Here is a 23,011-nt window from a genome sequence, read left to right as displayed (position 1 = left end):
CCTAGAATCTATGCCATGTATTGCCATGGGTATGCAGAGCCAGAGGGGCGTACAATAAGCCCCTCCCCTTAGGTGACTGCACAAAGGCATTTCATTATAGCAAACCTTGTGCTCCCTGCACTCTGCAGAGCACATGACATGTCCATTGGCGCATCCCTATGGGGAAAAAGCTGTCAAAAAAAGAGGTGAGGATGAAGTGAGGACATGGCACTAGACAGAGCAGAGCAGAAGGGGAGCAATCAGCTCCATTTTAATAGAGTAATCCATTAGACTACATGTGTGCCCAAGTGCTCATCCACATGAGTGAGGATTTCACCCTCCATAAGGACATAAAAGTAAAAGGGAATCAAACCCAAGTGAAGCTACTAACCCTGAACAGATGTGATATAAAACTCTGAGTAAGTAATAGCAAAGGTATTATTCAGAACAAAGCTTCATTAATATAAAAATTATTTCAAGTGCATCAGATGTCCTGTAGGTAACCTACCCTTTGACATCAGTGGGACCCTGATACCATGAGGACTATGTTGTGCCTGATAGGCACTGGCCTGAATGGAATCTGGTACAGAGAGAACCAATGAGAACTGATGTTGCTCAGCATCTCTGAAAATACAGCCACATGTCTAGCTACCTTGCTTCAGATGCACTTGAGTTTGAAACTTTTGGCCTTAATTGTCACGTGCTACTCACTTTTAGACATCTACTATAAGTAAATAGTTACCCACTCTACATTAGCAATTTATTGAAGACCAAATGATGGACCTGTATTTATGCTAAATAGCACCTTATTCTACAATAGTCCAACCAGGATCAATGGGATATTCTTGGAGGGAAAGGCTACTCCGCATTAATAAATTCAGTAAAATCCAGTAGTAAACAGTGACCCACTATACACATATAACATTGACAATTACAAGGACTCTCACATTTCATGGAGTAAGCTCATCAACTAAGGTCAGGAAGGAATTACCCCCTGTGATACAGCAGTGCACAATGGGATAGCTCAGTGGGCTGAGCATTGGCCTGCTAAACCCAGAGATATGAGTTCAATCCTTGAGGGGGTCACTTAGGGATCTGGGGCAAAAATCAGTACCTGGTCCTGCTAGTGAAGGCAGGGGGCTGGACTTGATGACCTTTCAGGGTCCCTTCCAGTTCTAGGAGATTGGTGTATCTCAATTTTTCTCAGAAATATTTAGTCTAGACCATTTTTGGATACAAGGTACTGCATAAGATGGACCATTGGTCTCATCCAATGTAGCTACTATATAGATCTGATCCAGCCCCCATTTAAATTAATGGCTAAACTCCCATAGATTTCAGCTGTGCTGGACTGAGTGCCATGTTCCTATCTATGGCATTTTTTTTAAATTCAGCACAAACTAAAAACTGGTAAAAGCAGTTATACATGAAAGCCTTAGTTACTAACTGACAGCAGTGCAATTCTTGAAGTAGAATCAGAATTAGGACCTAACTCAGTGACTGACTAGGGAAACAACTGACCACTTTCGGGATATAAGCATACTACAATAGAAACACCGGAAAGCCAGCTAAGGCACAGTGCAAGCAGCTACCGGGTGTGGGAGGGGGGTGGGGGTGAATGTATCTTTTCAAAATATTTTAGTTTCACCAAAACCAGAATTGTCAGTTTCACTCACTTTCTAAGCCTCCAACTGCAAAATGTACAGGAAATTGACAAAAGGGACCATATTTCTCTCTCATTACAAAAATGCCACCTTACAAACTTCAGGGAGATTGCACAGATGTAAAAAAGGCCATAATGTTGTCCAATATATCTTTATATACCCAGTCAGGAGGTTAAATTCAAGATTTAGTATTATTTAATTTTTATTTATTTGTCAAACTATGTTGCAGTGTACATTTTTTGCTGTTCATTCTAGTATAAAACTTTAAGAAAATGAAAATAATTTTATATTGCCAGTACCTAACTTATTTGCCACCTAACCAGGTATATTAAATAAACTATATATTTTTCCTGTACATAAAAATGTTCCATTATATAAAAATAGACCATTTGGGAACACCGTTGGTATGAATGAAGTCCTCTAAAGCAGCAACAAATATTATTAAACAATAATAATGTTTACTATTAATATGGATCCATGTAGTCCACATACTATCTAAGGATGTTACTCTGCTCACACTAAACCTAAGTAGATGGAAGTTCAAATTCAGCAGCCATGGAAGTTACATCATATAAATACTCAACACATTATTTTTCTCTTCTATAAACTTAAATATTGGATTTGACAGAAATTAGTTTTGGGCTGAGTGTGCTGCTATGCTGGGTGGAGTTGCAGTTAAACTCCTTAGTCTAACTGTGCTGAGATCTCCTGGTTAGGATAACACATCTGCTATTCAGTGTTCTAAAACATGAGCTCATGTGGAGATTAATTAAAATAGGTTTTAAGGTTAATTAGATAATAAGGACATTAAAGTTACTGATAATGTGATGCTGTTGTTCTTCTATAGTTCTATACAAGAAAAGGAGTGTAAAAGACGGGTACAGCTAAGGATTACTGAACTGAACATGTTGGCCTAGGAAGAGACTATTTGAGCTGCAGATTGTAATGCCATTCTGAATGCTTTTTATGAAGAGTACAGAATCGAGCATATCTGACCTTTACCTTGCATCACCTCATTAGAAAGAAGTGAAGTATGTGCTGGATGTTTCAGTGTTTTCCTTCACTGATAGTGAATGGAATATGGCTTATTTTATGGGAAATGCTTTATTTTACTATTCACAAATATAATTCAAGTTACTTAATACCTACAATTCACTGGGTGGTACTTGAGATGGTAAATAGATTTAGCAGGACTAAAAGTAATTGCCACACAACCAGTTGTGAGGGATAGAGTACAGAACAAATCCCCTTTTAGACACCCTTTAGTAAGGCAATAGTTAACCTTAAAGAGATGTAGAATAACTTCATGAATAAGAGTCATAGAGAAGCTCAAAGTGTATAGCTACCTGACTGCCCGCCCCATGTGTTTCTGCATCAACATGACTGAATCATGATATTTTGAGACAATGCCATGAGGCAAACATGGCAGAGTAACATCATGCCACATTCTGAGGATTTTCAAAAATTCTTCTTGATGCAGCCTCCCTTTCCTTTGCCCCCCACTCCTAACCCTTCCAACTTCCTGGCTGTTGAGGTAAATTTGTTTTGACCTTCCCAACAACCCTGGTTCCTTTGTAGGACAACCCTGCTCTACCTCAGGGGTGTGTCAAACGACGTAGGGAGAGCTTCTGTGAAGGATGCTTAGCTTGAAGAGGAGCAGGCAAAGCAAAAGGAGCTGCAATCATCCTTGCAAATGCCACGAGAGCCACAAGTGAGATTTTGAAGAACCCCATGAAGCTATCTTAACATTATGACTCATCAGGGTCTCTGAAAGGATGATCAAGTTTTCCTAACCTTTTTGTCAATCTGATCGCCGTTCCAGACCAATGCCCTCACTTGGATCTGCTTTCCCTGGGAAGACCTGGATCGATGTAAAATTTTCCTGTCTTCTAATGGGAACAGGCTCTCTTTCCAGCTAGCCTTCTCCCATATTTTTTTTCTTTTTTCTTTTTTCTTTTTTTTTTTTTGAGCGGTGGGGGGGAGCCACAGGGAAAGGAGGGATGGGGAATAACAAAACAGACCCTCTCCCCATTTCTCCAAAATCCTATGATCTTTGCAGGGAAGTGAACAACCTGCCCCTTCTCTTTCCCTAGTATGAGGCAGGGCAACCTGCATATATTCCTCCAATTCTGCTGCTGCCCCGTCACTGCCAGTTGCCTCCTTCTGGGGCAGCTCAGCCCCAGAAGGAGAGCACCTGTGTCAGGAAGATTCCTCAGGGCAAATAACGAAACAACAGAGACAATGCATAAAACACTAACTGATAAATCTAGGTCCAATATGGATGTGTAACCTTTTGAGCAAATAAGTTGTTACACAAAGCTTGATTGAATTCATATCCCTGGATATTCAAACTTTGACTGTTCCCATAAAAACTTCAGCAAATTTTGATTCTTTTAAAGTGTATATGTTCTCTCTCTGAGATTATGTCCACTCTGAAATAGTGCCACTTCTATTGTACACGTGGCACCATGATTCTAGAAAAAAAAATCAGTTATATAAAATTAGGACAGTTGACCTGACTTAATGTCATGGGACCAACTCAGTTCTCAGTCATCAACAATGGTTCTCACTTCATTTTGCTACGTGTTTGAAGAAGTGTGTGTGTGTGTGTCTCTCAGAGGGCGGATAAAGCAAAAAGCAAAAAAAGTGATAGATCAGATGAGGGATTTCATACATTAAAAGCAATGAAGGTTTTTAATGCAGTTTCAGTTCTTGTTAAAATTAAGTATCTTGGAGTTATTGTTTGTGGAAAAACAGTAAAAGTATATTACTCCATTCTCCTGCACCTTTCTTGGCCCAAAGGGATTATGATAGATTTTAGCATTTCTATAGTTTCCCATTGACTTCACTTTAAATTACCCTTAATTTTAATTCATGCAATTGCAGAAAGAAAAGTTAAAAGCTCTTATAGTACAGCCATTAGTTCTCATGCTTTATTTAAAAATTCTATTTGCACACTGTTGCCATTTTGCAGCCTTTTAAAAATATAAAACAAACTTTAGTGCATAAAAAAGCAGAACTTCTCAGAAAAACAGACTAGTAGAACAGACTTGAACGATGTATGAAAGTACCTGTATAAAAATCCCCTTGCGCAAACATGTCAATCACATAGCGACAGAATGCATATTGATCTAACAGAGCAGAAAGGAAAAAGAGTAATGAGGGAACCAGGTTTAAAGGCCCTTTTTTTCCATGCAGCCGTGAAGATAAAGCTTAGCAGTGACAAAACACATTTTTGGCTATTTTTGTGATGTTTTCTCTGGGTATATTTTCCCAGCCTTAAAGTAATTCTCTCTCACACACACACACACGCACACCTGTTCAGTTAATGTTCAGGGTCTTATTTCAGGCCACCATGTCATAGACTTCAGAGTTAGATCTGGAACTCTGTCTTTAGCTCCACTTTCTTTGTTCAGGTATTGAAGTACAGTTAGGGGTGATATTCACCTGCATAAAAGTTTGTGTATTAAGGTTCTAAGGGGGGAGGTTAGGGAAGTGGAATTCACCACTAACCCAGCACCAGCTGAACATCTCTCCATTCTGCTATTCCTGCCTTTGAACTGGAACAGCAGTCATAACCCTTCAGTGCCAGTTGCATGGGGTACTGAGGCCAAATGGATTTGTATGAACCTGGAATTGTGGGTCCTTTGCTGGCCTACCACTAAGTCATTCCCAGCCCACCCACAACGTGACCTGCACTGAGTACATGCAGGGAGCAGTTCTGCAGAGTGCAAGACGTGAACTGGCATTCCTGCACTGCTACTCAGCCTTTTGACCTCCCAACATAACCCTTATGCAGGACATAAGCAATAAAGAGCAACTTGCATATGCCCACTTCGCTAGGGGTGAATTTCACCCAAAATGCATAAAATCACCCACTGTTCTGCAACATACAGCCAGGTGAACGAGGATCAAGTTTCAACTGTAGGGCCCAATCTTGCAAACATTACCAAGTGCTATGCTTGTGAACCAGAGTTATGCTTATGAACCAGAGTTGTTCCATTAAAGTCAATGAGACTACTCACAGTAAAAAGGTAATGGCAGGACCACACTCTTAGTTCTGAATTTCCTCACTTCAGTGGATTTAAGACAGAACCTTTATATCAGGTCAATTTCAATTTCTGAACATGGCTTAGTGAGTCATTAAAATTTTTTAGTCACTGGTTACTTTTAAACAGAAGAATCCAAAGTTCTCTCTCACAGAGAGAGAATGTGTATAAAGTTCAATCCACCTATAAACTGAGGAGCTGATTTTTGCCAATAGACCCAATGGCTTCCTTAGACCCCCATAATATTCCATGTTAAATTTTCTCAGTCAATAACATTTTATAACAGAGTATTTTTTTAATATGATTTTAGGAACTTTTCAAAGTCCAATAAAAGAGAGAGAGAGTTTACTCAACAGGAATAGAAACAGGGCCCTGCAATTCAGCAACTGTGGAAGTTGCTACAGAATCATGTTCCAGATGCTAAGATTTAATTTTTTTTAAATGACAGCTAAGAAGTTCAGGATACCTGGCATTAGGTTTCTCAGGGTGGTGAAGCACTGAATGGGTTACCTAGGGAGGTGGTGGAATCTCTATCCTGAGAGGTTTTTAAGGCCCGGCTTGACAAAGCCCTGGCTGGGATGATTTAGTTGGTGTTGGTCCTGCTTTGAGCAGGGGGTTGGACTAGATGACCTCCTGAGGTCCCTTCCAACCCTGAGATTCTATGATTCTATGATCCACAAATTAAGGAGTGACTGTAGTGCAGATTGGTATACTCACGTTAGCCTTAAGCTTGCTGGTGTGGGTAATAGCAGTAGTAAGGCCGTGGTGGCATAGGCTTTGGTGAGGGTTAGCTATCCTAGTATGAGCCCAACAGGGGCTCTGGGTACCTATTGTGTTTGCTGGCATGTGCCGGGTTCCATGCCACTGTTTCTTCACTGATACTGTCTTCTTACCTGTGCTTGCTAGATTAAACCTATCATACCTTCATTTGTGGTGTAAATGTACTTTAAGTCTAAAAAGTGACCAAGAAATGCTGAGCCCCCATTGTGAAAAACCTGGGTCAAAGTTTCAAACATTACAGTTGTGAAGAAAATCGATCCGTTGTGGACTGAGTGCAAACCGATTGCAGGGATGTTTGCGTAAGTATGCAGTTAGCTAGAAACAATAGCTCTAATGGAAAGGTAAACTGCCTCATTCATCTCAAATGTATGTTAATTTTGAAAGCTAATGATGACCATTTAAATGTCAACATTGCTTAACCATTGATCATTTTAGGACTAACATCCAGTTAGCGTAGTTCTCCAATAATCTCAGACTGCCTCCAAACCTTTCTAGCCTAGGAGACAAAACAAAACAAAAAAAGCCCATTTATCCCTGTAAGGGTGCGGACTCACCCCTGTAGCACCTCCTGCTGGTCTCTCAGGGAATTAGCTCGATTTCCAGCCCACAGCATCCTCTGCAGGCCAGTGATCCACCTTACCGCTTGCTGTTGGCCCCCCATGTCCCTTCCTGGACCCAGTGCCCCTTTTACCTGGGGTGCTGCCCCCTGGCCATAACCCCTTTCTCTCAGGGTCTCCCCCTCCCAGGGGAACCCCCACCCTCTATCCCCACCTCGCCTCAGTATAAGGCTACTGCCAGTCATTGTCTAGCCCCCACGCCCTGGGGCAGACTGCAGTATCAGCCTACTCATCACTGGCAAGGTTGGGTTTGGACCTGCTGCCTTGGCCTACCCCTGGGCTGTCCTCTGCAACCCCCAGTACCTGTTGTCTTCTGCTAGGCCACAGCCTGGGGCTTTCCAGACTGGAGCTCCCCAGCTCCTCTACCTTTCCCCAGCCCTGCACCACTCAGGTACCTTGTCTCCAGCTCCCTGCAGCCAGGCCCTTCTCCCTCTACAGCCTTTTTATACAGGCCAGCTATGGCCTGATTGGGGTGTGACCCAGCTGCGGCTGCCTCCCCAATCAGCCCAGCTTTTACAGCTGCAGCCCTCTCCAGGGCTGCTTTTTAAACCCCTCAGGGCAGGAGTGGGTAATCACCCTGCTACAATCCCCCACTCACCTATCAAAGCGAGCAGCTTTGACAACTTCTGTGATGTAATTATGTGTTTTCCAAAAAAATGAAGATTATGCAGGCTATTGAAAATTAAAAATGTAGAACCAACATAAATTCAATTAGAAAATTACATAACAGAAATTTCACAGTGCTGATGGTATTGTTCATGTTCATAGTTAATTCCCCCAAATCTCAATATTTAATTTATCTGAAGTTGCTGAAGGATTTCCCTCCACTGCCCTGGCGTGCTGCAGAATCCCAGTCCCTTGCTGTAGAATTCAGGTCAAGCTTCCCATGGAGTACAAAGATCCTTGACTATCAACAGTTCTTGTGAAGCCTTTAAACTCTACTCTGTAAAGGACCGCAAAAATAAACGCTTATCTGATAAATCCAAAAGTGGTTAGAAAAACTATTTTCTTAAAAAAAATCTAAATATGAATTTATAAAGATATAGTTTTGATTGAAAACACTAATAATCCATTCAGATTGGGTACAGTCTATCAGTCAACAAACACTTAGGGACTTTAAGGTATTTGGCACTAAAATAAAAATATTCTCTGAAACAAGAAATGGACACGTGTAAGAAAAATGAATCCTCTCAAAGGGCCCATCCAAAGCCCACTGAAGGCAATGGTTGGGCTCCCATTGACTTCAATGGGTTTGAGATCAGGGCCTAAAGGCATTAGTCCATTATTGACTAGAAGCCTGCAACATTTCATGTATATGAAAGATCATTTTTTAATCTTAGAAATGCAAAAACAAATCTGAACTAGTTTCTCTCCCATTTATGTTACTGTAATTTTAAAACAAATTAAAAAAATATATTTCTCTGTAGAGATATTTTATGCTAAATTTCAGCCCTTGGAATTTTTTCTGAGTTACTTAAGCCCTGAAAATAATGCTTTGTAATGGAAATGCAGTCATGATATTGAATTGCCATAGCACAAATAACACTACTGTTGTATATGAAACAGTAAAATAATCATGTTCCCATTTATGTCAATGGGAAATGTTTGTCAGTGATATCAATGCAAGAAACATGCCCTCAGGATTTCAAATAAAGATGCAATTTTCCAGTTGATTCTTGATACTTCAGAGCTAAAGGTTCATTTTAAGTGAAGGTTTCCTTTTGAAAGAAGAATTTACTTCAGGGTTTCTACCTTGTAACAACGGAGCACTGGAGGTGAATTGATTTGGAAACATTTGATATTCACCAGTGTTCTTAGAGATGCTTCAGTCACTTTGAATCTGAACCATTTTCTCAGAGCCTGATCCTGAAAAAGTGTTGAGTGCATCCTGCAATGTGCCAAGCTCCTAACACAGTGAATAGGATCTGAAGTGATGACGCCTTCCATGAAGGGCACAGCACCTTGGTGGATCAGCCCACTGGTCAAAACAATCAGAGTGCAGGAAGCTGCTTTAATCTCTTAATGTTCCATTATGCCTATAAGGCTCCAGTGTTTCATGTGAAAACTAAATTTATCTGGAATGTAAATAAATGTAAAGAACACTAACTCAACAGATGATAAGTGTCAGGAAAGGAGCCATGTTTTTCCTAGGTCTCCAAATCTTCTCATAATTATTTTCAGATGTCTAAACATTTATATTTTAGGTAAAATGGCACAACCCTTCAGAGAGTGCATGATCATGGCCCACAAATTATAGGTGGATCTGCTTGGGCAGTTTCCTGCACTCAAGCAGTGTCCCACTGACTTCAAAGGGGCTCTGCACAGGCACAAGGGTATGTCCACAAGTATCAGTTGTAGGATCAAGCAATTTTGCCTCATGATGTACCTCTGCCTCTGGTTATATCATAATAAACCCCAGCCTGTAGCATGGGTGGATTATAGCAGGCCAGATTCTGCCAACCTTATTCAAGCTGAATTGTACCTTATTCCATAAGTAGTCCCAGTGTAATCAATGTACAACTCAATGTGAACAGAGTGGCAGAATCCCACCTGACTGTTGCAGAGATGCGCCTGTACTGAATATCCACACAATATGCATGTCCTCATTTTTGGATGAAGTTCATTTGCCTCCTTTTATGAGAATGACATTTCTTTCACTTTCAATTGAAATCTGGAACCCAGTCATGTGTCAGGACTGCATCAAGTCAAATGAAGCATTGCCATGTCATTGAGTTATACAAAGCATGGCAGGGTCTCACATAGCCTGATGTAATACAAATCATACATTCCATTCTCTCAACCATCATTTTTGTTGTTGTTAAGCAGAAAATATGCACAGTTAAGAAGCAAAATATACTTCCCGATAGGTCACTGGGTTACTCATATTCAACCAAATTAACGTCACTATTAATTCAACATTGCACATTCTTTTTTTTTTAATTCCTTAAAACTTAGGGCTATCTGCTATCATCAGTTAAAGGGCAATTTAAAATACTTTTTAAAAAAATCTACCTGAAGTTAAAGATCTGAAAACCTTATTATTCAAATCTTCTGCTCCAAAATATTCAGTAATTGTGAACACTGGTCCCTGTTTTCTCAATGAAACATTCACATGCAAAATGACTCTTTAGCTGTGTCAGTAACAGTTGTCATGTTGGTGGCTTAGTTTAAGCATCTTTGTTTGTTTTGTTTCCATTTAGTGATCTGAGACCCAATGGGGATTGGCAGATACTACTATTTTTTTTTTCCATGTGTGGAGTTTGACATTGGTCTCTGCCAGCTTTAACTTCACTGTCTCTGTTTCTTTCCCACTACTCTTTTAGGATCTTCAGCTGTTTCCTCCTGGTTTTGTTTACCTTTCTTTTCTGATTTTGTTTCAGCCTTCACTGCTTTCTCCTCCTTCACTTTCGGTTTGGCCTTTATTAACCCAATGTCCTCTACTTTTGCTTCTGTCTGCTTGCCTTTTTCGGCTGTCTTTGATTCAGCTTTTCCATCTTTCACTTCCTTTTTAACTTTTTCTTCAACTTTGGTGCTTTTCGCTTTCTTCTCTTCTGCACGTAATAAAGAAATGTGTCAAAATAATTTTTTCCTGAATAAATAACATCAAGCAATTTTAAATTCAAATTATCATAATGTATTATTTCTTTAGTGCTTTGTACACAATGACAACAAAATGCAGGTAGTTCCTGCCCTGAACAGCTTACCGTCTAATCAAGATGGACACAGAGAACAAGACAGAATGGGAAGCCCAAAGGAACAAAGGCATATAAATCACTCTAATCAAACTAGTGGATAAAATACTCAACAATTCTATTCCTTTTATAAAGTGTATTAATGATATACAGTGCCTTCCATTATGAGGAGGGGAGGAATGTTCTTCCTGCCATAGCATAGGACTGGGAGTCAAGTGACTCATTCCTGGTGATGCCATGAGCTTGTTCTGTTACAATGGGCAACTCACAACCAGTTTCTGCCTCAGCTGCCCTATATGTAACATTGGAGATTATGACAGTGCTCTGCCTTGCTGGTATATTACATGGCTTAGTTCATTAAAGTTTTTTTAAGTTCTTTGAGATCTACACAAGTGAAATGTTTTCACTGTATCTGGTAACACTTAGATCCAAGCAGGAAATGACTTTCCCATCTCATGAGAATTTTTGAGATAATGAAAAGTTGTTACATTCTGAGTTGGGACAAAAAGACAAAAATCTCAAAAAAAAAATTACAAACCAAAAAGCTGAAAAATTTTTCAGATAGGTTAATCGACACATTTCATTTTGATAATTTTGATATTCATTTTGACTGACTTTTTTCAACTTTTTAATTTTTTTTACTATCAATTAGTTTACTTTTCAACATGAAAAGTCAATTTTTCAAATTTTTCCCCCAAATCAACCCTTTCCCATAGAAAGTTTCATTTTTGATGAATCAGTGTTTTCTGATGAAAAAAATATCCATGGAAAATTTTCTGACCAAGACCAAATTAAGCTTCACAACACCTGCCTGGCTGGGAATTAGAAAATTATTATACTTCTTTCAAGTATATGTAAAAGGGGGAGCACACAATGATTAAAGACCCTGTCAATCACCCATTAAAGTCAATGGAGAGATTCCCATTATTTTCAGTGGAGCCGGATCAGGACCTCCATGACTTGCCCATGGTCAGAGTAGCCAGTCAGTGACACAGTCAGAAATATAACTTAGCAGTCCCAACTGTTCGTTCACTGTACTTTCCACTGGGCACACTAGCCCTGATTCAGCCGTGCAAAACTGGAGTAATGTCATGGTGGATCATGTCTACCGGATCCAAGCTTTGCAATTCAAGCATATATGTAGCCAGTCATTAATAGGAAACATCTTTAAGAACTGCAATATGGTACAATTTCTAGTTTAGTTAAGTCAGGCTGGGTAACACCTACAATACATAAACTGCTGTTTTCTACAACATCTTCTCTTAATAAAATAATTGTGATTATTAATAATATCTAGCCTGATCTGGTGAAGAACAGATTTTCAGAGTCCTTTTTTATTCTTAAATGGCTCCCTCTAATTAAGAGCACCCGTAGTACACTTCTGCCAGTGCATCAGTAACCTCACCAACCTTATGATACCGTGAATCTGGAGAGTAAGACCAAGTTTGGTAATAATGAATCATCCATGATTTTGTCTGGCAATGTTGTGACATCATCATAGGTGATGGCTCGAATTATGTATCATAGCCTCACTAACTAGCATCATCAACTGATATTCCCACCGCAGACTGTATCAGATTGGCCTCTAGGCAATTACACATTAAAGATTGTGGAAGCTACTAAAAACAGTTTTCAGATGTAGTCATCCAGGGGTCAATCTGATACACAGTCCGCAGTGGGAATGTCAGGCACTTTACAGGATGGGGCACTAAATAGGGAACATGTCTAATCAAGGCACATGCATTTGTAGCCGGGTCAGTCCCAGGATATTAGAGAGACAAGGTAGGTGAGATAATATCTTTTATTAGAGCAACTTCTATTGGTGAGAGAGAAGAGCTTTCGAACCACACAGAGCTCTTCTTCAGGTCTGGAAAACTAATCAAGCCATAAGCAGACACTTCGAGCTACATCAGGAGCATAAGAAATAGTGTGGTTTTTCAGAGCCCAATCTCCAAATTCTGTTAATGTGCCTGTAAATGAAGTTGATGGGAGCTGAGGGCATGTGCCTGAGGGTAGAACTTAGCCCTCTCCAAGTGTGCTACTTCTGAAACTCTCAAGTTTATTTAACCTCGAGGCAGAACTCTGGAAGTTGCTGCAAAACTCATGTCTCCCATAACGTGGTGGCACAGAAATTCTCGCTAAACCACTGGGCCTATTAAACTGATTTTAACAATATGGAAACTGAAATTACTGATGATACCAGAAAACTACTGTTTATACAACAGCCAGTTCCCAACTCCAAACAAAGTCACAACACTATTAAAATTCATAGCTGCTGGAACCAAGGATACTGGCAGTGCTGTCACAGCCCCTGGCTTGAAGTGGTTTCCATTATATGAAGGGCTTACAATTTGGTTCAATAGCTCTCAGTACCCCCACTATAAAAATTGTTCCAACACCCCTGCTAAAATTCCTGGCTGATGTTGTAAGTGACACTTAATAAGCCTGCTCTCGACTTTCTCTGTGATACAGTGGCACATGCTTTTATTTTGATTATCTTAAACAATCTTAAAGAAGATTCAACAAGTATATTTTATTTAATCAAAATTGCCAGTATATATATATCTAACTTTCAGATACATTCACTCTCTGCTTACTCAAAAGAAAGGTTAAACTTTTCAGCATAAACTGTTGTAAAATCAAAATGTAATGAAAAGGAATAGTTACCTTTAGGAGGAGCTTTCTTTTCAACTTTTTCCTCTCTTTCAGGTTTGTCTTTTTGAATGACTAAAAATCAATAAAAATTATACTTTTCTTTACAAAAATTGCTGTGAAAACTGAAGAAAAGGAGTTGCCAAAACACAACATCACAGGATCATGACACATCTCACTAACCTATGTCTATTTCATATATTTACAGTTTACTTCATATTTCCCTCTTTTAAAAAAGGCTCTGGGTTGTATGAGTCAGTTACACACATATAAATTGGTGATGTTTTAGCAGCTATCAAACTGAACTCCAAGGTGGCATGCAGATTTAAATCACTTTTCTATGAGGTTTCATTCTGCAACACAGAAGCAGATCAATATTCTACTCTGATAGTTCTCTCCTTCCTCTCCCTTATTACCATTAAGCCATATTTTACAGGAACAAAACGTCCCTGAAAGGTATCTTCACTTCATTCAAGTAGCAGCTAAATAACAGCAACATTCTCTTTTAACACATTCCACTCTGGAATGGGTGTATGCTTCTTAGCTGATGTGTTTAGACGGTGTTCTTGCCAATATATGTTCTTGGGCCCCTTTATCTGGGAAAAAAGGCTACCTTGAAGTCTGGTTACTCAGCCTTCAGAGGATCTCCTATGAGTAGGGGGAATTTTAAATGGTTTAGAACCATCATAATGGCTCCTACACCATAATCTCTCCTTGAAGCTGGCATTACATGTGCCCCTGTGATCCCCAGCTGCTGGAATGACCCTTAGCACTACTGGCAGCTGACATGACATAGAACAAACCACAGATAAGATGAGAAGTGGCCTGACACACACTGATGCAGGAAATGTGTCTGAGGGAGGGGCAGCTCAAATTAATGAGATGCACACTAAGCAGATCCACAGGAACTGTTGATGCACAGAATCCTCCCCCAGGATTTAGACCTGGTCTATACTAGAAAATTAGGTTGATATAATTAAGTTGGTCAGTGGTGTGAAAAATCCACACCCAAGTGGCGTAGTTAAACCAACCTAAGTCCCCATGTAGACAGCGCTAGGTGGATAGAAGAATCCTTCCAGGAACCTAGCTACCACCCCTCGGGGAGCATTCTACTTATGCTGACCGAAGAATCCCTCCCATCAATGTAGATCATGTCTACATTGCTACAGCTGCAGTGGCGCAGCTGTGCCACTGCAGCGTTTTAAGTGTAGACAAGCTCTTAGAGAGAAATGAAATGGAATGTCTCCCTAGCTACTAATACAGCCAAAGCGCCAATGGTTAACCAAGCAGAACTCTTCACAAAATATGGTGTCCAGTCACGGGCACATTTAATAGATGGATAGACAGGCAGAGCATACATTAGGGATGTCTGAATCTCATGGAGCTTGGGGTGGAAAGAGTTGCGGGGGGAGGGGGTGGTGTTGCATTCTCAAGACTAAATTGAGTTTGTGAATTTTTATTTTCTATGAAGACCATCCCTGGTTTACATCAGGGTGATTCAATTTAAAAAAAAAACCATACTTTTCTATTTAAGGAAAGTTTGTGCTACACATTTAAGAAAGAACAACCAGCTGCATCCCCTCCCTCAAAGAGATACTGGATAGTGGCTGCCTTTTATTATTATATTCATGTTTTCATTCACATTTTTCACCGCACTTCCACATCCTTTTTCCACAACTTTCCTTAGTGGAATGTAAACCCAATAAAGTCTGATTCAAACATTCCAATCCACTGTGTCACTGTGTTTGAACAGCTTCAAAATCAAGCAAAATTAATTCCTGAGAGCCTATTTTCACTCCACTAGCATATAAATGGTTCCAGATCTAATCCTAGTGTGACTAAAAAATAAAGAAGAGACAAAGATTAGAGACTAAGGTTACACCTTCATTACAGAGTCAACCTGGATGATCAGCACCCAAATCTAAGCAAGTAGGTTAACTTAGCATGAGTGTGGGCATCTGCACTAAAAAACCCTACCCATGTTATCATGTTCTCACACATTCTGCACTCACTTGTGTGTGTGTCTGGGGCATATCCCATGGTTCTTTGGATACATTCTAGGATTCATTTCCACTCAGTTGTGCCAACTGCAGGAGATGCTGTCTGTCCTTTGGAGGGAATTTTGGGAAGGACATTGGAGGACAATCAGCACTTGACTGATTTTGCCTGAGTCATCACAGTGAAATAAGTGGGTACCAGCCAGAGTTAAATCAGAGCCCAGGCTCAGTCTAACTGATATTCCCAGCCAAGTCATATAGCCCTGGATTAATGCACATCCAACCCCAAATCAGCTGTTTTTCTGTGTGGGTGGAAAGGGGGAGGAGTTGGGGCTAAAACCCAGTTATGAGCCCAGCTTGTCTAGGTAGTGAAGATGTACCCTAACCCAACCCAGTAAAGCAGAATCTGGTCCCCCCAAAAACAAAGTCTTTAAGACAAAAGTAAATATGTAGGAACCCACAGTCAATCATCAAAGAATTATAAATGCTATGGTCAACAAAATGAATTGGTGGAGCAAGCTAAATTGATTCGGAAAGTCTCTTGTCCAAAGTATATTTAAAGATAGGATTTTCAGTTGAAAGAATACCAGAAACCCACCCCCTCATGCCCTGTTGCTCCAGAATATATGTGGCAATTGGAAGATTCGTACATTTTATCCAAGGCATATTTGCCTTGCTAGAGAGGAAAAGTGCAATTTCTTTCAGTGAAAAGCTGCACAGATCATGTGCTGGAACAAAAAGGTTGTTGCAATAAATAAAAGCAAGAAAATTAACAGCTATTTTTGGATATAAGAGAAGACACAAAGCAAGAGATGGTAAACACCATCTCAGAAAAGTATCCACTAAATTGAAAACTGATACAAGAGAGAAAGCCTTTGTTATAGTCAAATCCCTGAATCCAATTTTGGAGAAGAGGACAACAAGAAACAAAAACACAATACTCAGTTGCTCATTACTCTAGCTACGCAAGAATGGTTCATGGACTCCTTGTATTACAAAACAGGAGAACTAAGCAAGAAATATGTTGTACAAAACTTAAGACAGGAACTGCTCAAGGCCTTTAGCCTAATATAGGGTTGCCAAATTTCTAATAGCACAAAACCGAACACCCTAGCCCTGCCCCTTCTCCAAGGCCCCGTCCCATTCTCCAACCTTTCCCCAAGGCCCTGCCCCTGCTCACTACATTCCCCACTCCCTCGGTGGCTCACTCTCCCCCACCCTCACTCACTTTCAATGGGCTGAAGCAGGGGGTTGGGGTGCGGGTGAGGGTGAGAGCTCTGACTGGGGGTGCAGGCTCTGGGGTGGGGCCAGGGATGAAGGGTTTGGGTGCAAGAGGGGGCTTCAGGCTGAGGGGTAGGGCTGAGGGATTCGGAATGTGGGAGAGGGCTGTGGGTTGAGGCAGGGGGTTGGTGTGCAGGAGGGGGTACGGGCTCTGGGCTGGGGGTGTGCCTGTCCTGGCTCCATGCTGTACCCCAGAAGCGTCCAGCAGGTCCAGCTCCAAGGCAGGGTGGGGCAGGAGGCTCTGCGCACTGCTCTCACCCGCAGGCACCATTCCCACATCTCCCTTTCGCGGCGATTCCCAGCCAATGGGAGTGCAGAGCCAGTGCTGGCGGGGGGAGGGGGGGTGCATTGGGCAGAGCCCTGTGGCCCCCCTGCCTAGGAGCCGGACCTGCTGGATGCTTCTGAGGCGCACCACGGTGCCAGGACAGGTAGGGACTAGCCTGCTTTAGACCTGCAGCACCACTGACCAAGAGCTGCCTGAGGTAACCCCTCATCCCTGGCCCCACCCCAGATGCCTGAAACCCCAGCCGTAGCCCTCACCCGCCCTCACACCCCAACTCTCTGTCCCATCCCAGAGACCCCTCCCACACCCTGAACCGCTCATCCCTGGCCCCACCCCAGAGCCTACATCACCGCTGACTAGACTTTTAACGGCCCGGTCAGTGGTGCTGACCGGAGCCACCAGGGTCCCTTTTCGACCCGACGTTCCACTCAAAAACTGGACATCTGGCAACCCTAGCCAAATAGGCCCGAGGAAAGATTAGTTTATCATCAGAGAAGTCATGCTAAAACAACTACACACTCTAAAAAGACCTCCATACCCCCCCCCAAAACCCCATAAAATAATACTAAATCTAAAACTAATCAATAATTACCTTTTGGAGGTGCTTTTTCAGCTTTCTCCTGTTTTTCAGGTTTGGTTTTGTGAGCAACTAGAAATAAACAGACACGATATTGTACTTATTTAAAAAGACAAAGAGTTCAGATGGAATGAGTAAGGAAAAAACTATGTCAATTGACATCTGGATGCTGGGGCCTGATTGTGTGAAGGAGGAATTGGGCACATTCAGCTACCATTCACTTCAACTCACAAGACTGTTCTCAAATGAGAGATCTCATATTTTGTGATATTTATGGATGTAGTTCATCAGAGTTCTCATTTAAAGCTCTACTCGGGAGGAAAATTATGTTTCACTGACATTGCATGATCCTTTGCAAGAGGGCACACTGAAGGCAGCCTTGGAATAGAGTTCCACAGCCTGAGACACCTCACAACTGAGAGTTACCTTGGTAGTGAAGACAAGCCCTGAGTGTAAGTCAATTTAAGTTATGCTACATCAGCAATGTGAATAACATAGCTGAGGTTGACTTACCCCAGTGTCTTCACTATGCTGCGTCAATGGGAGACACTCTCTGGTCGATTTACCCTACTCTTTTTGGGGAGCTGGAGTACTGGGATCAACCAAAGAGCACTCTGCTATTGATTTAGTGCAGGGGTGGGCAAACATTTTGGCCCAAGAGCCACATCAGGGTTGCACAACTGTATGGAGAGTTGGGTAGTAAGGCTGTGCCTCCCCAAACAGCCCGGTCCCCACCCCCTATCTGCCCCCTCCCACTTCCCGCCCCCTGACTGCCCCCCTCAAAATCCCCAACACATCCAACCCCCCTTCTCCTTGTCCCTGACTGCCCTCCCAACCCCTATCCACATCCCTGCCCCACAACAGGCCCCCTGGGACTCCCACTCCCAATCCTCCCTGTTCCCCATCCCCTGACCACCACCACCCCAGAACTTCTGCCCCATGCAACCGCCCCCTCCTCCCTGACTGCCCCCCAGGACCCCTCGCTTCCTTACCCAACCCCCTCACTCCTTGCCCCCTCACCAGCAGCAGGAACTCGCAGCCACAACACCCGGCCAGAGCCATCTGTGCTACCCACACTGCCTAGCGGGAGCAGAGGGCCAGAGCGCGGCCCACGTGGCAGTGTGGCTGCAGGGGAGGAGAGACAGCTGGGGAAGGGCCGGGGACTAGGATCCCCGGCTGGGAGCTCAGGGGCTGGGCTGGACAGTCCCGTGGGCTGGATGTGGCTCGTGGGCCATAGTTTGCCCATGTCTGATTTAGTGGGTCTTCACTAGACATGCTAAATCGACACTCGCTGTAGTGGTGTAAGTTAAGACAGGCCCTCATTTTGGTTGAAAGTAGTGCAAAGTAACAACAGTCATATAATCAATCATTAATATTTGGAGATGGAGAGAAAACTAGCCAGGAAGAGACCAGGCACTACATGGACTTCTCTTTTTTTTTTTAGCCAGTAGCCCGAGTCACATTCTGTAGCCCAAAGGTGGTTGTAGAGTTGGAAATCGCAGTGTAGTTCCTCTCTCTACCAGCAGCCAAAAACGCCCCCTGTGGCAGTTTTAGAGACTTTCACTTTACTATCCATTTACATTATAAGATGCTTAGGGAAGGACCGAGTTTTCTCACAGTATTGAACAGCACTGATCACACCAATGGCTCAACAAAAAAATAAAAAGTAAAAGGATTTACTAAGGAAAAGGATTTATTGATATCACTGTAAGTGATACATTGGACCAGTAGATGTTTGTAGGACAGAACCATTAGACTGTAAGCTCTCTACAGACACACAATACAGGCCCCTGCCCTAAAAGCACCAAGCACAGTTTGGAGCATAAAATAACTGAGTAGTTCTACATCAACTCTAAGTTATGGGCCTGATGCAGGAAATTCTGAGTGAAATTATATGCCCTATGTTATGCAGGAGGCCAGACTAGATTATCATAATGGTCCCTTCCGACCTTAAAATATATTACAATCTTAGATCTGCTCCAATAGTAATAATGCAAACACTGAAGTTCATGCAAAGTTTGACACATTCACAAATTGTGCCCAGATTGCAATTTTGCTGGTCTTAGAACCATAGAATATCAGGGTTAGAAGGGACCTCAGGAGGTCATCTAGTCCAACCCCCTGCTCAAAGAGGGAACCAATCCCCAGAGAGATTTTTGCCTAGATCCCTAAATGGCCCCCTCAAGGATTAAACTTGCAACCATGCATTTAGCAGGCAGATGCTCAGACCACTGAGCTATCCACCACTGCATGGACATTTTCACAATAAAAATATTGGGGAAATGAACACATTCACCTCATGACAGCATTTTGCTAATTTCAATATGTAAACCCATGTTAAATGAAGATAATAGCAAAGCTCTTAAAGGTGAAAAAAAAAAGTGGAGGTGAAATAAAAAAGTGTTTAGTTTTCACAAGGCATGCCAAAACCAAAGATATGATTCTACTAAATGCCAGCTTCACTGCTGGTGAGATTTGTTGACTCTCGCTAAGCTTTGTTTATGTGTTCAAATTATTTCAGCCAAAAGCTGTTTTGTCAATAGCACATCCATAGCCGGTTAACCTCCAGGTTAAGACCTTTAAGAACTGAAGGTCCATGAAATCACTGAAATCTAATTATACTGGAAGGTACCTATACATTTTTATATGAAAAAAACAGAATAATCCAGGCATACAAATATTACCTTCCTACTCACCTCAGGCAAGTTCTTATTTTTTTTGACAGTCAAGTATAATAATGATAGGGGTTTTATTATTATAACTCATCAACATAAAGGGCATGTGAGTAGATTTTGTGCTTTGGATTTATTTTAATGGCATTTTCACAGAACAATCATCTACTGGAGTTAAAAGGTACCAATGAAGTAGTTCATATGCCAGTGGGCATCTGGAAAGGTCACTGAGACCACTCAAGATGTCAAAATGTATGCAACATGAGATTAGAGTCAGTAAACAGATGTACGCACCATCTCTAAGGTCTCCCGTGTCTGTTTTCATTTCCCAACCCTACCAAAATACAAGGTGCCTTGATGGCACAACAGTGGTACCATGAGAGTAGCTAATCAAGAAGAGTCAAGCTAACAGAGTTGACAAGTTGAACAACTGCCCTAGGAATGCTGCAATCAGGTAATTTTGTTGTTGTTTGTTTGTTTTAATTATGCAGTTGCTTCTGAAGCCTGGATAAAAAAACAACATTTTTTATTGGCTACTAATGATAGTACCTTCTGTTTAATTACACATGTAATTGTGAGGGCATAATAACTACCACACTTTATTTTATTTTAAGCTTCCGTTTCACAAATAAAAATAAAGCATATTCTTGTGGGTTTCTGTCTCTCACTTCTCAACACACCCAGGTCAGCCAATAATCCCTCCACAATGCACCCACTGGAATATTTTACAGTGTGGGTTCCCATGTTTCGAAGTAAGGCATGCACAATTGCACCCATGCATTTGTGCATGCTTACTTGACACACACAAATACCCAACATGCACAGGCAAATCTGACATCCGTAGGTGCACATGACTAACTGTATACCAAACTGGGTTTGTGCATGTGAAAACACCTGTATACATCTGGTATGGGGGGCATATCATTATTCAGGCATACAGAAATGTATGCATGCACTTGTGTGCCTACAAGACAGTACACACACACCCCTGTATTTTCAAAACCTGTTATTTTTTACTGATGTTTCAAAAAAATATAATGGTATACATTGATTTGGCGCTGATCCATCTTCGAAGTGTTTTTCATTAGTCCTATTCTCTAATACTTATGTTGCAGATCTGCTTACTCCTTATCTAGTTTTAAACATTTTTTCATGTTTTCCACCTCACTAACTTTATTTAAATTTTATCTTTGAAAATAATCAGAGAATATGCCATGTTTTACCTGAATACCCATATTTAATATACTTTTATACTTGCAGGTTATTGTGTCATTAAAACATACTGGACCTGATTCTCCACTCCCTTGCATCTCATGCAGGCATCATCACCTGTGCAACATGCATGTAAAATGCAACCAAGTTAGAATACTTGGGCCAGATATTCAGCTAATGTAAACTGGCATAGCTCCGCTGATTTCAATGAAAATACATTGCTTCACACCAGCTGAGGATCTGGCCCGTGGTGTTTATGCTGACTTTTCACAGGTTTAAAGGACTATATGATATGCAAAGGAGTGGAGAATCAGGCCTGGTGTACCCTGAAAAATATTGAGAGATCATGAAGAGAAATAATTACCTATGGGTTTTTCTTTCTTTTCAGGTTTTTCTGGTCTTTCAGATTTGTCTTTGTACATTGCTATGAAGAAATAAACATTTATATTTGTAATAACAGATTTCACAAACTCAGAAATTAAAATAATTCTACAGTAAGACACAAAACCAAACAGTGACTCTGATCTGCTAATTTGTACTATATACCATATACTCACCATAACACATCCTCAGAAAACTGCCAAGTGCAGGACTCAAACTCACAGTAAAGGGGTGCTGTGCGGCTCCAATGACCACAACATATTACCTTCAGCCCCCTACTTATTCTGGGGGCAAGCTGGCTGCACATTTGCAGATAACTTTATATGATTTACCAGCTCAGCTCGAGCCACATGGTAGATCCAACTTTTTCTTGGAGTACCTTTTAAAATATTCCTCCCTCAAAGGGGCAGTGGGTTTTGGAAACTAGTTGAGATCAATTCTGAGCAGATGATACCAGTTTGAAGAAGATCAGAGAAATAGTTACACACACATACACACACACATGAAAATTAGAGCAATAGTTATACACACACACACACACACACACACAATGTGCACAAAAATAAGCACTGTAACATTTTGGCATTACATGATTTTTTAAGATGGCTGTATCCCAGAAACGCCTTGCTCAGATGACCTCAGACTAGGACCACCAACCCTACCTAGGACCTTCATGCAGCAAAGAAATTTTCAAGACAATCTGAGTAAGCATATAGACTTTGGAGCACTTAGAAAAGTCAGTTGTAAACCAGTAACATAGTCTCAAGCTTAACTCTAGTGGAGCTACCGCCTGACTATCCTAAAGCTCCTTTGTCAAACAAGAGGAAACAGACGAGATCTGTTAGGGAATGTTAATTACATATATAACTGGCAACAAAAATAAGAAAGCAGGGAGTATTGAGCCTCTTGCTTCCTTCAACAATAGGCTGATTGCTGCAGAATACGGGAGAATGCGAACTCGTGCTCTAACTAAATGACAAAACATTTATGTGGGTGGCTAATTATTTCCCACGTCTATTCTATCTTTCCTCACCCCCTCACTAAACATTTTCTTAATCTTCATAATGGAAGATAATTAGAAATTAGAATACAATATTGTGTATTTGCCGCAGATTCAAATCTTGCGAATGAAATGTATTTAAATATGTAATCATGGACACAGTGGAACTCACAGG

General features: G+C 41.3%; 1 protein-coding gene across 1 annotated transcript in view; it reads right to left on the bottom strand.

Annotated features, from left to right (window-relative positions):
• Positions 1-23,011, bottom strand: part of TRDN (triadin) — a 292,575-nt gene that overhangs the window by 175,105 nt on the left and 94,459 nt on the right. The window contains exons 8-12 of the mRNA XM_039528738.1: positions 21,820-21,879; positions 17,587-17,643; positions 13,449-13,508; positions 10,446-10,640; positions 4,715-4,774 (exon numbers count right to left, since the gene is read on the bottom strand). Of these exons, the coding sequence (XP_039384672.1) occupies positions 4,715-4,774; positions 10,446-10,640; positions 13,449-13,508; positions 17,587-17,643; positions 21,820-21,879 (432 nt within the window). The remainder of the gene's footprint in view (positions 1-4,714; positions 4,775-10,445; positions 10,641-13,448; positions 13,509-17,586; positions 17,644-21,819; positions 21,880-23,011) is intronic.

Source organism: Mauremys reevesii, linkage group 3 (assembly GCF_016161935.1).
Source record: "Mauremys reevesii isolate NIE-2019 linkage group 3, ASM1616193v1, whole genome shotgun sequence".
NCBI classification, from domain to species: Eukaryota; Metazoa; Chordata; order Testudines; family Geoemydidae; genus Mauremys; species Mauremys reevesii.
Note: the sequence above shows the minus strand (reverse complement) of the source record. Positions and strands in the feature narration are given on the sequence as shown.